This window comes from Heptranchias perlo, chromosome 23 (genome assembly GCF_035084215.1).
Source record: "Heptranchias perlo isolate sHepPer1 chromosome 23, sHepPer1.hap1, whole genome shotgun sequence".
Classification (NCBI taxonomy): domain Eukaryota; kingdom Metazoa; phylum Chordata; class Chondrichthyes; order Hexanchiformes; family Hexanchidae; genus Heptranchias; species Heptranchias perlo.
Window position 1 is genome coordinate 7,635,117 of NC_090347.1, and position 19,662 is coordinate 7,654,778.

General features: G+C 43.5%; 1 protein-coding gene across 9 annotated transcripts in view; it reads right to left on the reverse strand.

Moving 5' to 3' along the window:
- The window catches only part of pecam1a (platelet and endothelial cell adhesion molecule 1a), an 80,992-nt gene that overhangs the window by 36,541 nt on the left and 24,789 nt on the right, over positions 1-19,662 (reverse strand). For 6 of the 9 annotated variants that reach the window (XM_068003926.1, XM_068003928.1, XM_068003924.1 and 3 more), the window contains exon 7: positions 17,640-17,927. The exons of 1 other annotated variant lie outside the window; for it this stretch is intronic. In XM_068003926.1, coding sequence (XP_067860027.1) covers positions 17,640-17,927 — 288 coding nt within the window. Of the gene's footprint in view, positions 1-11,455; positions 11,826-12,043; positions 12,324-17,639; positions 17,928-19,662 lie in introns of those variants that run through there. 2 more of the 9 variants (XR_010966945.1, XR_010966944.1) reach the window with 2 other exon arrangements.

Consider the following 19,662-nt stretch of genomic DNA (forward strand, 5'->3'; position numbering starts at 1 on the left):
TCAGAAGTGATGGGAAACCCAAACAGGTATGGTTAAATTCATTTTACATAAAAAATGAAGTGCCTCAACTATCGCAATGAGGTACATTGCCCCTTTATGTATTGGCCCGCTGGCTTTAAATAGGTACAGGACTTCCAGGTTTCTGTCATGCGGGCCTGTGTTAAACCTGGAAGTGGGCGCGTTGGAGCCGAGGTGCGGTCCCGCTGCGGGAACTCTGGTTGATTTTTGTTCTCTCTAGCTTGCTGACATTGAGGCCTGTTGTAACACCACCACCACCACTGTCTCATTTAAGGTACCTAATTTAGTATTTACCAAGGATTGAACCTGGGACTTTTCTGGTCTGTAGGCTCAGTACTACACTTCTGTGTTATATTTACCTATTTGACCACTGGGGATTCCCCACAGCTCTATTTCTGTATTTTCCATTTTAGTTCTTCAAGTTTAAGTGTATACAGAGTGAGAAAGAAGAAGTTGGAGTTGGCAGGCTTATGAATTGGTACACTAGATGTGCAGCTCTTTAAATTGGTAAAATCTAGATAAAGAAAAAGTAGTTAGAAATAGTCAGCACTGATATCAAAAGAGATAATTGTGCTTAACAAAACTCATAGAATTCTTTGAGGAGATAACAGGTTTGGTGGATGGGGGAAATGCAGTGGATGTAGTGTACAGGGACTTTAGGAAAGCCTTTGACAATGTATTAAATGGGGTATGGAATTAGGGGAAGAATAGCAAACTAGACGAAGGAGGAAAAATCAGAAGGCAATTTGATTGGGAGACTTGAATCCATCTCCTGACTTCTGGGTACAGAGCACCAATTGGCAGTTGCTTGAGGAAGTTCACCTGCTTCCTATTTCAGTCAGGAATAGCACTTGGTAAGGTGGGGGGGGACCTAGAGAGATGAGCAAAGAACAATGGCAGATATGAAAAATAAAAAAGATTTTACCAAGAGTTTCAAATATAATCATCCAATATAATATTTATTGCACACATGGGGGTAGAATTTAACTATCGGTCGCCTGATAGTGCTGACAACAGGCCTGGTCCATTTTGAGGGCCAGACCTCATTGCCATATTGCCAGTGGGCTGTGGGGACCAAATGGGCACCCTGCTGCTGCTCACCAGTAGGTTTTCCTGCCAAGTCATTCTGAATTGGTTATTTACATAAGTCTTTAGTATTTTGTCATTATGAGGTTGCTAGCTGCTTTTCTTCTCTTTGCTTCATATGTTCCTTACTTCTTCAGTCTGATTTGATGGTATTTCACTTTGAACCAGTCAACAAAATGTGACAGTGAAATATTGATGGCAAAAGTGTGACTGAAAAAGTGTGACAAATGGGAGTAAGCTGAATGTTTCAGGAAGTGCGTGCTGTACACAAAACTTTTGATATATTATTGTCTGTCTCTCCCTGCGATTGTGTCGCTTGTTCTTTTCTACTCTTTAATTATTCTTGTGTTTGCTTGTTTTGCAATGTTTTCTCTCTATACTTCTCAAACACTTTGGGAGCATTTAGGGAGGATTGAGGAGTCTGCGATGCAGAAGCACCTGTTGGGGTAGGATCTGGAAGCATGGGGCATTTGCAGTTTGGATGCAGAGGGACGTGGGGGATGTCATCTGGGAGCATTGTGGGAGTATGAAGTTTGGGAACTTTGGAGAAGGGAATTTACACCAGATGTTACCCTACTTTAGTTGAGACAGAAAAGCAATTCATCCATTGCCATCGAAGTGGAAAACCGCTAGCAAGTCCAGAGTCACAGTAGCCCCCGTAGCAGCTGCAGGCAACCTTTAGTGTAAGCAATCTTTCCTGATCACTGCCTTTTCCCCCAGTGATCTCTCCTAACCGTTGCCTTTTACCGCAGTGATCTCTCCTAACCGTTGCCTTTTACCACAGTGATCTCTCCTAACCGTTGCCTTTTACCACAGTGATCTCTCCTAACCGTTGCCTTTTACCACAGTGATCTCTCCTAACCGTTGCCTTTTACCACAGTGATCTCTCCTAACCGTTGCCTTTTACCACAGTGATCTCTCCTAACCGTTGCCTTTTACCACAGTGATCTCTCCTAACCGTTGCCTTTTACCGCAGTGATCTCTCCTAACCGTTGCCTTTTACCACAGTGCTCTCTCCTAACCGTTGCCTTTTACCGCAGTGATCTCTCCTAACCGTTGCCTTTTACCACAGTGATCTCTCCTAACCATTGCCTTTTCCCTCAGTGATCTCTCCTAACCGTTGCCTTTTACCGCAGTGATCTCTCCTAACCGTTGCCTTTTACCTCAGTGATCTCTCCTAACCGTTGCCTTTTACCGCAGTGATCTCTCCAAACCGTTGCCTTTTCCCTCAGTGATCTCTCCTAACCGTTGCCTTTTACTGCAGTGATCTCTCCTTACCGTTGCCTTTTACCGCAGTGATCTCTCCTAACCGTTGCCTTTTACCGCAGTTATCTCTCCTAACCATTGCCTTTTACCGCAGTGATCTCTCCTAACCGTTGTCTTTTACCGCAGTGATCTCTCCTAACCGTTGTCTTTTACCGCAGTGATCTCTCCTAACCGTTGTCTTTTACCGCAGTGATCTCTCCTAACCGTTGCCTTTTACCGCAGTGATCTCTCTAACTGCTACGTTTTCCCCGTGATCAATCCTAACAATTGCCATTTACTGCCGTGACCTCTCCTAACCATTGCCTTTTACCCCAGTGATCTCTCCCAGCTGCTTCCATGCATTTTATTTCCATTTCACACAAGACGTTCCTTGCATTCAATCTTTTTTGAAGTGTTTTGTCAGCTGAAGAATAAAAACAATAAGAGATTTGAAAAGAGACAGAATTTGAGAAAGTGACCATGTATAAGAATCTTTGGTTCCCCAGCTACCTGATTACACCACATGTACAAAGTAATCCCTGATATTTCAACAGCACAGAAAACAAGGAAAACATTGAAATCATGAACAGTCCTAAATGTGCAAAGATACTCCTGAGAAATTTCTGAAATGATCTACTTCCAGAATCCTTCCTTTTCCATCTCAACAATTCCAAATGAGGCTAGTACACAATGAATAAAACAAAATCATAACCTTTTGGTAAAATGCTGCAATAAATTAAATTAAGACACCTAGTCAGTAATACTTGGAATAGAAATAAAGTTAATTCTGCACTAATATTTACAGTTTCAATACAAATGATTTGTATTGTTGTACCCATTTCTCAATTATAACTATAACAGATTGTGATGTAGAAGAATTTTACCCATTATCTAGGTTTTATTTTCAAAAATGTATGAGAATATGACTTACAACTCCCCTAATTCTGAGGGAATCCATTCACAGAGATCTGAAAGTTTACGCATGTGCAAGCCACAGCATGAGACTGAAGGGGAAGTGAGATTACTGAAAGGCAGTTGGGCTGTGCATGTGTGGAGCCACCAAACAATAAGTAATGAATGCCCAAATGAACAACCTAAGCTTCAGGAATGGAGCACAGTGCAAGCCATAGTCCCCTGACAGAAGGGAAATCTGGCAGCAGTGGGCTGGAAGGGCTGCAAATTAGGCTGAGACCTGTTTTTTTTTTATTCGTTCATGGGATGTGCGCTAGCAAGGCCACCATTTATGTTTACGCCAGGTTCCGGTCTAATGTGGGAGCTTCTGGGATGGCCTGTTAGGGACAGAGACGCTACTCAACCCAAAATAGGCCATCATCATAGGAGGGAGTGAAACTAGGGTGGAGACTCCCTATGCTGGGAATTTCTGCACCCCGGCCCTCAAAGGGACCTGATTTGGGTCAGCGGCAATACCAGGTGAGACCAGGCATACTATGCTATTAATTGGTGGAAGAGGGGGCCACCTGTGGGTTCTGGCTGGGATTGTGGGGCTTGGATTCCTGGCGAATTTCCCTCCCATCCGCCCCACTTAACGTCACTTTCTTGGGTGGCCATGGGAAAAGTGGCGGTAGACTCTGGGAAGCGACAGTAATGAGTCTGACAGTCCCACTGCAGCCAACTGGGATTTTACGGGCAGGCAATGGTGGTCTCCCTCATGGTGGTGGAAATCCTGCCAGGAGTCCACTGTGTATGGTGATGGTGGTGTCAGGAGGCAGGAGGCAGGAACACTACCGGTGGGAGGATAGTCTTAGCCCTACTCCCAATTTGACTGATTTTTGCACTAATCCTTATTACAGATAAGATAATACCACTGTGTTCCAAGGCCATAACAAATCAAGGAGTTAGGTGAAGTGCTTGAAAGAAGTAAAGTGCTTAAGATGTGCTATTGTGGTTTTATGATTTGATGCCTTCCAATTATGTGTGAATACCTTATGGCACCCTCAAGAATCTCTGTTCTCCCATATTCAGTAAACATTGAGATTATAATCACTGAGATAATTGACTTCAAATTTTATTGGAGCTTGAGTTTTTGAATTAATCAACAGAATACTGTTTGTTGATTGTAAATTTGAGATTAATAGCTGCACTGTTTCTTTTGGACAGTTGGTGATAACTGCCTGTCTTTTCAGTACTAATAAGAACATAAGAAATAGGAACAGGAGTAGGCCATATGGCTCCTCGAGCCTGCTCCGCCATTCAATAAGATCATGGTTGATCTTCTACCTCAACTCCACTTTCGCGCCCTATCCCCATAATGTCTGGCCTTTGCTGCTCTATACTGTATTCTGTTAGGTGCTCTCATGAGGAATGACCTGGGCAGGAAAAGGGGGAAATTTAAAATATGGCACATGTTTATTTGACTTTTTAAATGATACAAATCATTGGTTAGGCCATAGTTAGAATATTGTATCCAATTCTGGACGCCTTATTTTAGAAAGGATATCAAGACCACGAGAAGATGCAGAAAAAATTCACTAAGATGAGAACAGAAATGAAAAACTTCAATTAAGAGGAGTGACAAGAGATATGGGGCTCTTTACATTAGAAAAAAAGTTAAGAGGAGACCTAATAGAAGTGTTCAAAATTATGAGGGGTTTTTATAAGTTAAATAGGGAAAAATTGTTTCTACTGTTCAGTGAGTCATAACAAGAGAGCATAAATTTAATGTAACCAAAAGATTGAAGGTAGAGGTTAGGAGAAATTTTTTTACACCAAAGACTTTTAGGACAAGGGATTCCCTACCATAAGAACATAAGAAATAGGAGCGGGGGTAGGCCGTACGACCCCTCAAGCCTACTCCGCCGTTCAATCAGATCATGGCTGATCTTCGAGCTCAACTCCACTTTCCCGCCCGATCTCCATATTCCTTGATTCCCCTAGAATCCAAAAATCTATCCATCTCAGCCTTGAATATATTCAATGATTCAGCATCCACAGCCCTCTGGAGTAAAGAATTCCACAGATTCACAACCCTCTGCATGAAGAAATTCCTCCTCATCTCAGTCTTGAATGGCCGACCCCTTATCTTGCGACTATGCCCCCTGGTTCTAGACTCTCTAGCCAGGGTAACAATCTCTCAGCATCTACCCTGTCAAGCCCCCTCATAATCTTATATGTTTCAATGAGATCACCTCTCATTCTTCTGAACTCCAGACAGTATAGGCCCATTCTACTCAACCTCTCTTCATAGGACAACCCTCTCATCCCAGGAATTAATCTAGTGAACATTTGTTGCAGCGCCTCCAAGGCAAGTATATCCTTCCTTAGATAAGGAGACCAAAACTGTATGCAGTACTCCAGGTGAGGTCTCACTAAAGTGCTGTACAACTGTAGTAAGACTTCCTTACTTTTGTACTCCAACCCCATTGCAATAAAGGCCAACATGCCATTTGCTTTCCTAATTGCCTGCTGTACCTGCATATTAACTTTTTGTATTTCTTGTACGAGGTCACCGAAGACCCTGCGATCACCAACATTTAATAGTTTCTCACCATTTAAAAAATATTTTGTTTTTTTATTCTTCCTACCAAAGTGAATAACCCACATTTCCCCACATTATACTCCATCTGCCACCTTCTTGCCCACTCACTTAGTCTGTCTATATCACTTTGCAGATTCTTTGGGCCTGATTTTAGCACCCACTATCGGGTGCGTTCTCGGCGGGGGGGCCTCGAAAATCGTGAAATGCAGGATCCCGACCCGATCCCGCCTCGATCCCGCCCACTTCCGGGTTCCCCGCTGACGCGCCGGCGTGCGTGCGCAGCCCCCGCTGGTGGGAATCCCGCAGGCAATTAAAGCCAGCGGGATGCCACTTGAGAGTATTTATTTAGCTATTTCAGGTCATTAACGGACCTGATTAAGGGACTGTGTGTGATTTTGGATCAACATGGGACTGTTTCCCACACTGGGGGAAACACTCCCAGATCGAATGGACGTGTTGCAGCTGTCAGCCTGTGGCAGCTGCAAAGGTCCATTTGACAGGTGGGTGGGGGGAGACCCTCACCCATTGCAGGAGGCCACTCTGTCACTTGGGACAAAGTTTGGCCTCCACCACCCTCCTCCTGACGGTCAAAGTCACCAACCTGCACACTTACCCCGGGGTCCGGAGACATGTACCTACCTTGCAGACCCCCTCAGATGTACATCTTGCGGATGGGGGCCGCCGTAGCTGCAGTCATGACCTCCTCGGAGGGCGAACAGCATCACCAGCCTCGCCATCCACGCCGTCCACCTCTGACACGTGGAGCTCCACAACAGAGTGCTGTGACACATCCACCTGTACAGCAGGAGGGAGGGCTACCGCAGAGAGAGATGCGTCGCAGAGGGCACTACCCTCGCCACAGGTTCCACAGACCGAGGCTCAGCTTCCTGGACCTCTCTGAGCAGCAGTGCACACGGAGGCTCAGAGTCACTCGACATGTAGCCGTGGACATCTGCAGCCTCTTTCATGCCGAGCTGCTCCTGGCTGGCCCATGCACCATCTTCCTACCTGTCGCTGTCAAAGTCACCACTGCCCTCCCGAACTTCTCCTCCACAGCCTTCCAGGGTGCAACCGGGGACATCGCCGATGTCTCTCAGTCGTCTGCGCAGAAGAGCCCTGCAAATACACCTACACCCACTGTGCAGTGACACAATGGGTGGCATCAGTGGTGGGTCCTCATAGTGATACCCAGGAGCGGGCATTATTGCACAAACTGGACAGGATTCGCGAAGACATGGCAGTAGTGGTGCCAATATAATGTGTGATGTGAGTTGTTCTGAAATTCAATAGAAGTAACAACCATGACAAACCCTCAAACACCCTTGTGCATCCCCTTCATGCTCACGACACGTTTGCTTTACGCTGCCTACTGCACATATGTGATGCATGCCCTGTGGCTGCAGCACAGGTGGTGGCAGGTTGAGTGAGGTTGGCCGAGAGAGAGATGCACGAGAGGGTGAGTATGGGATAGAGCCATGAGATTGTATGAGGATTGGGTTGCGTGGTAGTGGCGGGGTGAGTACTGGCGAGGTGAGTAGGTGCAGGTAAGATGAGGATGGGGTTTGAGTGGGTATGAGGGGTGATGTGACAGAGTAGTGTTGGCAGTGCCGAAGGAGATGTGGGGTGGGAGCAGTGATGTGGCAGACGGAGTGTAGGGGAAAGACTACGTGTACTCACTTTGGCTGACCTACTGAGGTCATTGGACCGCCTCCTGCACTGTGTGCAGGTGGGCGATATGTTGGTGGCGCAGGTGACCCCCTCTGCCACCTCGAGACAGGCCTTCCTGGTGGCGGAGGCGGGCCGCTTCCTCCCGCCCGCCGGGTGGAAGATCTGTGTCCTCCCCCTCCTCCTCACCCCATGTATTAATACCTGGGGTGAGGCATCATTAAACTGGGAGCAGCCTTCCCCCTGGGCTGCTCCATGCAGTCATCTTTGCTATTGGTTGCAGCATCTGTCAGTGGAGGACTGCCCCTTTAAATAGAGCGCCTCCAGCTGACGGATCTTACTGCGCATGCGCAGCCCGCCCGACACGCAGATCAGCAGCGGGGAACCCAGGGGAGCAGGTAAGTGGCTCCAATTAGTGGGTTGCCTGCTACGATCGCGCGGGAAACCCACTAATTTCACCGGGCGTGTTACCCACGCGCCCGCTTGCCCACCCGCCGAGAACCCGCACCCCTGCCAAAATCGGGCCCTTTGTGTCTTCCTCACAGCTTACTTTCCCACCTAGCTTTGTATCATCAGCAAACTTGGATACATTACACTCGGTCCCTTCATCTAAGTCATTAATATAGATTGTAAATAGCTGAGGCCCAAGCACCGATCCTTGCGGCACTCTACTAGTTACAGCCTGCCAACCTGAGAATGACCTATTTATCCCTACTCTCTGTTTTCTGTCCTTTAACCAATCCTCTATCCATGCTAATATATTACCCCCAACCCCATGATCCCTTATCTTGTGTAACAACGTTTTATGTGGCACCTTATCGAATGTCTTTTGAAAATCCAAATATACTACACCCACTGGTTCCCCTTTATCTAGTCTGCTAGTAACATCCTCAAAAAATTCTAATAAATTTGTCAAACATGATTTCCCTTTCATAAAACCATGTTGACTCTGCCTAGTCATTTTAGGATTTTCTAAGTGCCCTGTTACCACTTCCTTAATAATGCATTTTCCCGACGACCGATGTCAGGCTAACTGGCCTGTAGTTCCCTGTTTTCTCTCTTCCTCCCTTCTTGAATAGCGGGGTAACATTTGTTACCTTCCAGTCCACAGGGACCGTCCAAGAATCTAGAGAATTTTGGAAGATCATAACCAATGCATCCACTATCTCTGCAGCCACCTCTTTTAGAACCCTCGGATGTAGGCCATCAGGTCCAGGGGATTTGTCGGCTTTTAGTCCCATTAATTTGCCCAGTAGTTTTTCTCTAGTGATATTAATTGTTTTAAGTTCCTCACTCTCATTTACCCCTTGGTTCCCCATTATTCTTGGTATGCTTTTCGTGTCTTCTACTGTGAAGACAGAGACAAAATATTTGTTTAACGCATCTGCCATTTCCTGATTCCCCATTATAATTTCTCCTGTCTCAGCCTCTCGGGGACCAACGTTTACTTTTGCTACTCTCTTCCTTTTTACATACTTGTAGAAGCTCCTACAATCCGTTTTTATATTTCTTGCTAGTTTACTTTCATGTTCTGTTTTCTCCCTTTTTATCAATTTTTTGGTCGTCCTTTGTTGGTTTCTAAAACTCTCCCAATCACCAGGCTTATTACTCTTCTTGGCAACATTATAGGCCTCTTCTTTCAATCTAATATTCTCCTTAACTTCTTTAAGGTAGCCACGGGTGGATCATTTTTCCCCTGGAATTTTTATTTCTCAATGGAATGTATACTTGTTGAGAATATTGAAATATTTCTTTAAATGTTTGCCATTGCTTTTCAACTGTCAAACCCTTTAATTTAATTGCCCAATCTACCTTTGACAACTTGCCCCTCATACCTATGTAATTGGCTTTATTTAAGTTTAAGACTCTAGTTTCTGACTTAAGTACGTTACTTTCAAACTCAATGTGAAATTCTATCATATTATGATCACTCCTCCCCAGAGGTTCTTTTACCGTGAGATTACTAATCAACCCTATTTCATTACATAATACAAGATCTAAAATAGCCTGTTCCCTGATTGGTTCCATGACGTATTGCTCTAGGAAACTGTGTTGAATACATTCCATGAACTCAACGTCCAAACTACCTTTGCCAATTTGATTTGCCCAGTCTATATGCAGATTAAAGTCCCCCATGATGACTGCATTTCCTTTGTTACAATCTCCCATTATTTCATGATTAATACTATGTCCAATGGTATTGCTACAACTCCCACCAGTGTTTTCTGCCCCTTGTTATTTCTAATTTCCACCCATATTGATTCTACTTCCTGATCATCCGAGCCAAGATCCTTTATCACTACTGTGCTTATGTCATCCTTTATTATTAGGGCCACACCCCCTCCTTTCCATTCTGCCTGTCTTTTCTAAATGTAATGTACCCTGGAATATTTAGTTCCCAATCTTGGTCACTTTGCAACCATGTCTCTGTAATGGCTATTAGGTCAAACCCATTTATCTCTATTTGTGCAATTAATTTATTTATCTTGTTATGAATCCTGCGTGCATTCAGATGAAGAGCCTTTAATTTTGACTTTTTACCATTTTTTCCTGCTTTGGCCTTACTTGTCGTTGCACTATTATTCGTAAACTCTCTGCCCCTTCCTGCCACACTCTGCTTATCTTTACCCAAGTCACTACATTGTTCTATTGTCTTAACTTTTATCATTAGATTTCTAAATTTCTCCTCACCTGACCCCCCCCCCCCTTCCCTTCCTCCTTTTTAGTTTAAAGCCCTATCTACAGTCCTAGTTATTCGATTCGCCAGGACGCTGGTCCGAGCCCAGTTTAAGTGGAGCCCGACCCATCAGAGCAGTTCCCTCTTTCCCCAGTAATGGTGCCAGTGCCCCATGAATCGAAACCCCTTCCTCCCACACCACTCTTTGAACCACGCATTTAACTCTCTGATCTGTTTGTCCCTATGCCAATTTGCACGTGGCTCAGATAGTAATCCAGAGATTATTACCTTTGAGGTTTTGCGTATTAATTTAGACCCTAGCTCCTCAAACTGTCAACATTTAGCCTTAAATGAGCTGAACCTCATTCTTAGATCTACCTATGTCGTTGGTTCCTATGTGGACCATGACAACTGGATCCCCCCCCTCATGCTCCAAGTTCTTTTCCAGCCACGAAGAGATATCCTTAACCCTGGCACCGGGTAGGCAACACAGCCTTCAGAACTCTCGGTCACGGCTGCAGAGAACAGTGTCTATCCCCCTGACTATACAATCCCCTACGACTACCACATTCCTTTTTACTCCCCCCCACTTGAATGGCCTCCTGTACCACGGTGCCGTGGTCATTTTGCCCATCCTCCCTGCAGTCCTTGCTGTCATTCGTACAGGTGGCAAGTACCTCATACCTGTTGGACAAGGTCAAGGGCTGAGGCTCCTCCATCACTAGATCCTGGGTCCTCATACCTGCCTGACTCGCAGTCACACCTTCTCCTCCCTGAACACTGAACAAATCTAAACTACTGCCTAATCTAAGGGGTGTGACTGCCTCCTGGATTAAAGTGTCCAGGTAACTCTCCACCTCCCTGATGCATTGCAATGTCTGCAGCTCGGACTCCAGCTCAACAAGTATGAGCTGAAGTTCCTCGAGCTGCAGACACTTACTGCAGATGTGTTTGCCAGAGATCACGCTGCTCTCCACCAACTCCCACATCCTGCAGTCACTACACACCACCTGCCCTGCCAGAAAGAGTGATAGACTGCTTTTAACAAGGAAGTGGATAATTATTTGAAGAAAAGTTTAAAAGCATATGGAAATGGGCCAAGGAATGGGACTAAATAGATAATTCTTTCATAGGCCTCCTTCTGAGTAACAAAATTCTATGATACTATAAATCATACAGAAATCTCAAAGATTTGAAAGTATTCAATGAAGTCAAAGTGCATGCAACAAACAACCTTTCACAAAGAGCTCTTCTGATGCCTGAATAGGTAAATGCACTGTCTGATATGCTGCTCTGCTACATGAGCCAGGAACACCTTAGTTTCTATCCCCGGTCTGTATTGTTTTAGCAAATTTTAAGGGCACAACAATTAGCCTTAGCACCGTGGGCATGGAGAGGAAATATCAGACAGAGTTCGTACTCCTTATTTGTTATCCAGTGATCGATGCTGGAATCTGTGCACATGGATGTTGGAATCGGGCTCGGGTGAGTCTCCCCACATATTAAAATAAGCTGCTAACACTGATGATCTAAAGTCGTGCATGAAGAATGGTCACTTGGACAAGGTACTAGAGGTCTACCAGCACCCATAGGATCATAGCCTTAAATGAGTGAGCACATTTAGGAGAGAAGAGAAACCTGGAGGAGAAAAACATAACCACTTAATTTTGACACTTCAATCCAAGTATTATTTCATAGGAGTATTATTACTACTCCTATGAAATAGGCAAACTGAAATTAGAATATAAATAAATATTGTATAATGAACAAAGTTACCTGATATAAGCCCATTGACACATGTAACTTAACAATGCATAGTACTATGAAGGTACAGTGTGCATTTAGCATATACATACTTAAAATATGAAATGATATTCCATTACTGCGTTGTGAAGAAATCTGATTTTCAGCTTTACATCTTTACTCTCCAGAATGCTCCTTTGTCTCTACTGTTATGTTAAAAACTGCTGGTACTGCCTGGGTTGTAGAGGCTGATTGGAGACGTGATTGATTCCGATACAGTGTGTAAGTGATTGGAAGAGTTCCTGTGCTTGTTATGCAGTGCAGTGTCAGTTTCTCCTAACTTCACCTCGGTAGAGTTCAACGGAGGATAAAATAGTGGTGTGGATACAGGAACTGAAATGAGAAGAAGTCTATGATATATAGAAAATATAGCAACTAGCAAAATGAATCCAAATATCACTTATAGCTCATTCACCTGGTACCCCAGCAGGGACTAATTGTGCAATATTGTTTGCCAATGGCAAAAAACATGAGGCCATTAAAATAAATGTGGTAAAAATGTAAGAAATCACAACATTTTACAATACTAGTTGATCTCCTGTGAGGTTGTTGAAGGAGAAATTTTTTTAAAACTTGCGTGTCACTCACGGCACTGCTCACATTAAGTCAGAGGATGCACGGTTTTATAAAGACAGGAAAATTATACCATTGAAAACATATATTATTATTCTGCTAAAATGTAGGTGTATGTCCCTTTAAGGCTACAAGAATTCTGGTTGTGTGCTACATGCTACACAACTTCGCCCTGCAAGGAATCATCATCATGAAGGCCCTGGAGAAGGAAGACCCCAAGCACAGCTTGAGGACAACCAAAAGGAGTATGAAGAGCTTGAAGATACTGAAGGTACTGCAGAACAGCACCCAATTCTGGCTGCAAGAGCCATTCAGCAAGCTGTATTACAGGAGAGTTTCTCTTAGCTTTGCAGTGTGTCCATTGCATTAACAATCCTGTCTACCTCTTTGCATTGCCTCCATAAATATGTATTCATCTCCAGTGCCTTAAATCTTCCCGGTGAATCAGAAATCTCATATTTCTTCCATTTTATGAAATATGCTCATAAACCTTTGGAAGAACAGTTTTTGTACACATAATGAGCTTTAATCTGTAGCCTGTGTCATGCGTGCCAGTGTCTTGTATTTGCTTCTGTGGCGCTTTCCTTTGCTGACAGTGTGTGACGTACGTCCTCTTAAACCTATCCTGATGTTTCGACTAGGTGCTGTCTGAGAGGCAGAAGTACTTGAAGCTGCTGGCTGATGTGTGACTATAACAGGCTCTTGGGATTTAGGTTGGCCCTTGCCTCCTGAGAGCTGAGTCCTGAGCAGGACCAGCCACAGGCTGTGTAGGTGGCATGGCCCTTTGTGGTTTCTTAAACTGATGCAGCTATTAGAGGGGCCTAGCTGTTGAGGTGGTAGTGTTGCTATTGTGAGAGATAGCACCATTATCTGCTCCCATTCCAACCATGTCCCTGTTGCTTGGCCCTACCTCACCACGGCCACCAATCACTGTGAGAGTAGAACTAATGATACCAGTAAAATGAGTGAATCCGTGCCTCATGGTTCTATCTAGATTCTTAAGCCTGTCAAAGCTGGATTAAGATAGCCCGTTCGACCCGAATCCTCAGATTTCATTGGGGGTAGTCTGTGCACTTAAAGAATCACCAATTAGCGTTAGGGGGTCTATGATGCAGATGTCTCTGGAGTTGCTATATGCTCCTGAATGGAGCTTTGCAAAACCATCATGTAAAGTTGCACACTTATGATTAATGGACTTCTTCATGCAAGCTTGCTACTTGGCAGATCCTCAGTGTCTGCACCAACGTACCATGCTCAGAATGCATCTTTTGTTTTGAAACAGGGCCTGTGAAGCCAGAACTCCGGGTTCATCAACTAAGATGCGCCATGAGTTGGTCCCCCTGGGCAGCACATTCCTGCTCCTCTGCTACTGCCAGCTGCTTCTGCTCACTCGTGCTCTATGTCTCACTCATTGCACCCACCTCTGAATTACTATCTAAGTCTCTCTAGATAGATGTCTCTGAGCTGGTGCTTTAGTGGGGTAGAGTGAGTTATGGTGTATGATGTGAAGTGCTGGCAGACATAAGGTCACTGGGTCCTGGCTCAGCTTCCTTTGGCACGCCTAGAGAAGAAGAGGGAGAAAAGTTACAATGATGTTGTTATGAGAAGTCTTCACATATAGCTTTCAATAAAGGGAGTGGCATGGTAAAGTGCTTCAGTACATGATTTGTTGCCAGCTAAGAAATGAGAGCGTAAGACGAAAAGAAAGAGCAGGAGAAAGTGATTAGCACAGACCCTGAGCTGGGGCAAATTTTCCCACTTCCTTACCTCCAACCCGTGGTCTCATTCCCAGGATTTGCAGGGCTTCTTCCTGACACAGGGTTATTGGATAAAGGTTAGAAGCTCCCTCTCCTGTATATGTTCTTTCAAATTTTATTTGATAACGCTCCTATGAAGCACCTTGGGACATTTTACTACGTTAAAGGCTCTATATAAATGCAAGTTGTTGTTATTCTGTGCTGTCGCCTCCTACAGGCAGAATAGAAGTGAGAGGGTGCAATTGTCTTGATGATATACATTGATATTCAAATGACAGCATGTGGCCCCCATAGGTGTGATGACATATACATGCATTATGCAGCTTCATTGGATGGGATGATTACGTTGAGCTGATTATGTGCAAGAATGCAAGTGAAGGAACACTTCCAGGAAAAGCTGGGGTATTACTGCATTCAAGGCAAGCACTGAAAGTAATTTAAGACAGCGTGAGGGGGAGGTAATCCTAAGTGCAATAAGTGCTTAGTACACAAAATTAATGAAATGAAAGTGTGTTCTCTTACCTTAGCTGACCTTTTTCCTACATTGGTTTCAGGATTGTTGTATGTTGCATATAGCATTCACACTGGTGATCATCTTCAGCCATTCTTATTGGCTAGCTTGCCTGGGGGTCCTGTAATGTCCCAAAAAGTGCCCCCCTACCTGTACATCAGTTCCTCCATCAGAATTTTGATGGCTCCAACAGAGAAATGGGGAATTCTGTGCCCTCCTAAAATGTTTGCAGATATGCTTCAAAACATAAGGGTACTGGCTTACAAAACCACAATGCCTGACCCTTCAAACTACTGCAGGCCTTTAAATCTTGTAGCAGAACCTGATTTCCATCTTCCAATGGGCAAGCTCCAGAGACATTTTTCCTGGGAGCTTGTCTCCATTATGCAAATGATGCTGATCCCAGATATACACATGGGGTCCATGCACTATGGGTTAGGTGGGTGCTCTTGTTGCATTACCCCACTTCCAGTCAGGCTTATGTCGAGTTGCAAAATTTGAGCTGTGAAGTGAGTTATTGTCACTGATTACTGCCTTAATCTTTACTACATGCAAGATATCATAGAATGTAGCATGTGTTCCATGTCATTAACACAAGGTTTCGGAGGCTTCCCCCTTCGTCAGGTGAACGATGTGAAAATTCACCTGACGAAGGAGGAAGCCTCCGAAAGCTTGTGAATTTAAAATAAAATTGCTGGACTATAACTTGGTGTTGTAAAATTGTTTACAATTGTCAACCCCAGTCCATCACCGGCATCTCCACATCATTAACACAAGGGGTTGAGTTGATGATAATAAAATGCTTGAACTTTGCCCTTATGGTTTGATGTGATCACCACTCTGGATGTGTGAATGTCTTTAGAGTTTGTTTTATCCCGTGTAGCAAATGTTAATAGTGATCAGTGTGAGGACTTGATAACTTGTTTCAATCTTATTACAAATGGAGATTTGAATTAACCAACATTTTGTTTTGCTGGTCATGAGTTTGAGATTAATAGTTGGTACTGTTAATTTTGGGGGACGTTTTCAAGTGGGTGATACCCAACCAATTATTCAGTGGCACTACCTGACTTTTGTCCAGTAAGCTACTTTATACCGGGTGCCCACATGAGTTGTAATGAATTATTGCTAATCCCAGATGGCAGAGACAGGTCTGCAGTAATTGCTTTCCAATCCTGAATTTCTGGTTCAAATATTGTGACGGTGATCAGAACCCAAAAACCATTTTAACCCTGTAGTACTCTGCTTGTGGTGTTTCCTATGGCCAATTGATGAATATTTCTTTAAATGCAAAACGGCGATGGAGTTGGGAGACTTAAGAAACTCATTCCACAGGGCCACTTAGTGGCCAGATCCCCAAACTATATTGTGACAGTTGACATAGCAAAATTGAATGGGAAATGCTGAAATGTTGATTGGTAAATATTGATAGAGAAGTGTGACCAAAAATCATGACAACAGGAAGTAAGGTTTGTGGACAGCAGGTCTCTACCCTACGCAAGATTTTTAATAGTATATTAGTCAATCTGCTATGGACTTCTACACAGGGAGTCAAAACCTTCAGGTAAAGCGGCAATAGAGAGAGCGGGGGATAATTGAACCAGGGTGCGCAGAGATAATTCAGACACCACTTTAAAGTCATACATTATGTTTTTAAATTTATGTAATACTTTAATTTTATATTATTTACAGTTAAATAGCACAATTTGGGAAGCAGAGAAGTCGAGTTGGTTGGAGTTTAGGAGTACAGGTTGAGGACCTGGAAGATGCAAATTGAGGTGGTTCATCGTCACTGCTGGTGGAGGATGTACTTATGGCGTGATATGTTTTACATAGGAATTTATAACAAAAGAGTTGACAGGAAGTGTGTGCAGATGTGGAATTTTTCATATATATAAATTCTCCTGGAAATGACTGGAGTCACTAATTCAGAGAGGTAGAACTCATGGCAATCAGGGCGCACTTTGAATACGTATTTTGCAAAAATTACTCCCAGCGCATATTTATCTACTGGGCTGGATACCTTTTGTTCCTTTTCTGGTCGGTGACAAGACCCATTTCAGGCATAAAAATAATTGAATTTTACTTACAGAAAATTTAAATATAAATTTCGGTTCTGCATTTTTACTAGAAGTTTACAACCATTTAATACCATTTATGACTTAATCTTGCTATGAGAACTGAAAATAAATATTCATATTTTACATGAATAACCTGACACCAGAATTGAAATTTTAAGTTTGTTAATGCTGGTAGATTTTTCTTCTACTCTTTAAAATCCAATGCAGTGCATGACATCGTACCTTGTATTCACTTTCATATTGTGTGGAATAATCTATAGAAAATACGCAAGTCTGGAGCTTTTTCCAAGTTGCCTCATCTCAATGGATGTACTGGCCTCCAAATGTATGCTGGGTCCCTTTGATGCCGAGGAAGTGGGAACAACCATCATAGGGAATTCCCATCCTCTCTGGTGTTTCCGGGTCCCAGCAGAGTTTCTGGCCATTTTGGCCAGACCACTGCTGGAGTTTGCCAGAAGGGCCAAACAATTTGGGGCCATGGTCTTCATGTGATGACAAGAGACACAAGATTCGAGAATCTGTTCTAAAATCCCAATGTATCACCTTTCATGTTGTTGCAGGTCTGAAATTAGGGCAGTCCTAATTTAATGAATAGCTGAGGACTACATATAGCGCACAGGTGAGGAAATGATTGCAACAATGAGTAGGGATTTGCAGAACTAACAATTGGTCAAAGAGAGGAAAGCTGAAAAGTTTGGCAGTATCTCCTGATCATTAGGGAACATACCTTTTACTGTAAAGCTGATTCCTTCACTGTATTTGTACGAATTTGGAATTTCATTCTCAGCTTTGCACTTGAACTCGCCACCATCTTTGGTTTCATTTATGAGCACGTTAAAAGTTGCAGGTTCTGTATTAAACCCGGTAACAGAGCAGATGAATCTTTTGTTTAAGAACAATGAATAAGTTATAGGAGTGGTTCCATTGGTTGAGTGGCAGTGCAGAGTTATACGTTCTCCTGGTTCATATATAACCTTTAAAGAGTTGAGTTTTATTGTCGGGTTGGATACTGGAACTGAAACAAAAGTATTGTAAGATACTTTTGGAAGAGAAATAAATCCACACCTAGATATAATTTTGGAATTAAAGTAGTGTCAGCCATGACTCACTCTGGCCTCTGAGTCAGAAGGTTGTGGGCTCAAGTCCCACTCCAGAGACTTGAGCACATAATCCAGGCTGACACTTCAATGCAGTACTAAGGGAGCGCTGCACTGTTGGAGGTGTTATCTTTTGGATAAGATGTTAAACCGAGGCCGTGTCTGCCCTCTCAGGTGGATGTAAAAGATCTCATAGTACTATTTCGAAGAAGAGCAGGGAGTTTTCCTCGGTGTCCTGGCCAATATTTATCCTTCAATAAACATCACTAAAACAGATTATGTGGTCATTACCACATTGCTGTTTGTGGGATCTTGCTCTGTGCAAATTGGCTGCTGTGTTTCCTGACAGTGACTACATTTCAAAAATATTGCATTGGCTGTAATGTGCTTTGGGATGTCCTGAGGTTGTGAAAGGCGCTATATAAATGCAAGTCTTTCCTCTTTTTCTTTTTAAAAATGCACCATCTTAAATATTGCCTGTGTCTACAGAAGAAAAACAGCAATAAAGCAAATTTTCATCAGCTATACCATCTCTAATAGTTACACCAAAGAAAGTAATTTCTGTCATGGCAATCAGTTAAATGAGTAATGATTGTACAATATAAACTATTACTGCTGCAGTTTTGTGTAGTGGTATTCTACTTTCATGGATGGGATTGCTCAATTTAAATTATTGTTCTGGTCATATCAAAAACACACTCTATTGCCATTGTAATTAGAAAGCCCAGCAAAGCGTTTACTGTGTTGGCCAGACTGGGTCAACGATTTTCTACATATCCTCATAGTGTTAGCTTCCCTGATGGCTGATGGATAAACACAACACGTGGCGTGGTTCTAAATCACACAGATGAGGAAAGTCCCAGGCTTGATTCCTGGTATTTGCTGAGTTAGCTAATCTCAGGCAGGGTATTTGTAGGGTCACCAAGATTTGCCTCAATATACTCAATCAAGCTAGGCAGGGAAAGTGTATATAAGGGAGTGGGAGGGTCAGGGGTGATACACAGGAATGGTCTCATATGTGATATCTCCCAGGGTTTAATAGTCTGCCATCACTCATTGTTTTTGTTAATATATGAAGAGTAACTACTGGGGTGGGGAACTGGAGAGCTGCTATTTGGAAAATCATGCACAGTCCATGCCCAAACTTCCAATATTGCGAGACTATCCACTGAAACTGCAAAGTTGGAAAATTATCCTTGACATATTCATCCTATCTTTTTCTTTTCAGAGTTTCCATGGAATGCATATATAAGGTGCCTTTCACAGCCTCAAGATGTCCCAAGGTGTTTCATAGCTGATGAAGTACTTTTGAAGTGTAGTCACTGTTGTAATGTAGGGAAACGTGGCAGCCAAATTGCGTACAGCAAGGTCCCACAAACAGCAATGAGATAAATGACCAGCTAATATTCTTTTGGTGGTGTTGGGTGAGGTATAAATGTTGGACAGGATAACTCCCCTGCTCTTCAGTAGTGAAATGGGATCTTTTACATCCACCTGAGAGCACAGATGGGAGCCTTGGTTTAATGTATCATCTGAAAGACGGCACCTCCAACAGACGGCAACTCCCTCAGTACTACACTGATATATCAGCCTAGATTATGTGCCTGAATCTCTGGAGTGGGACTAGGACCCACAACCTTCTGACTGAGGGGC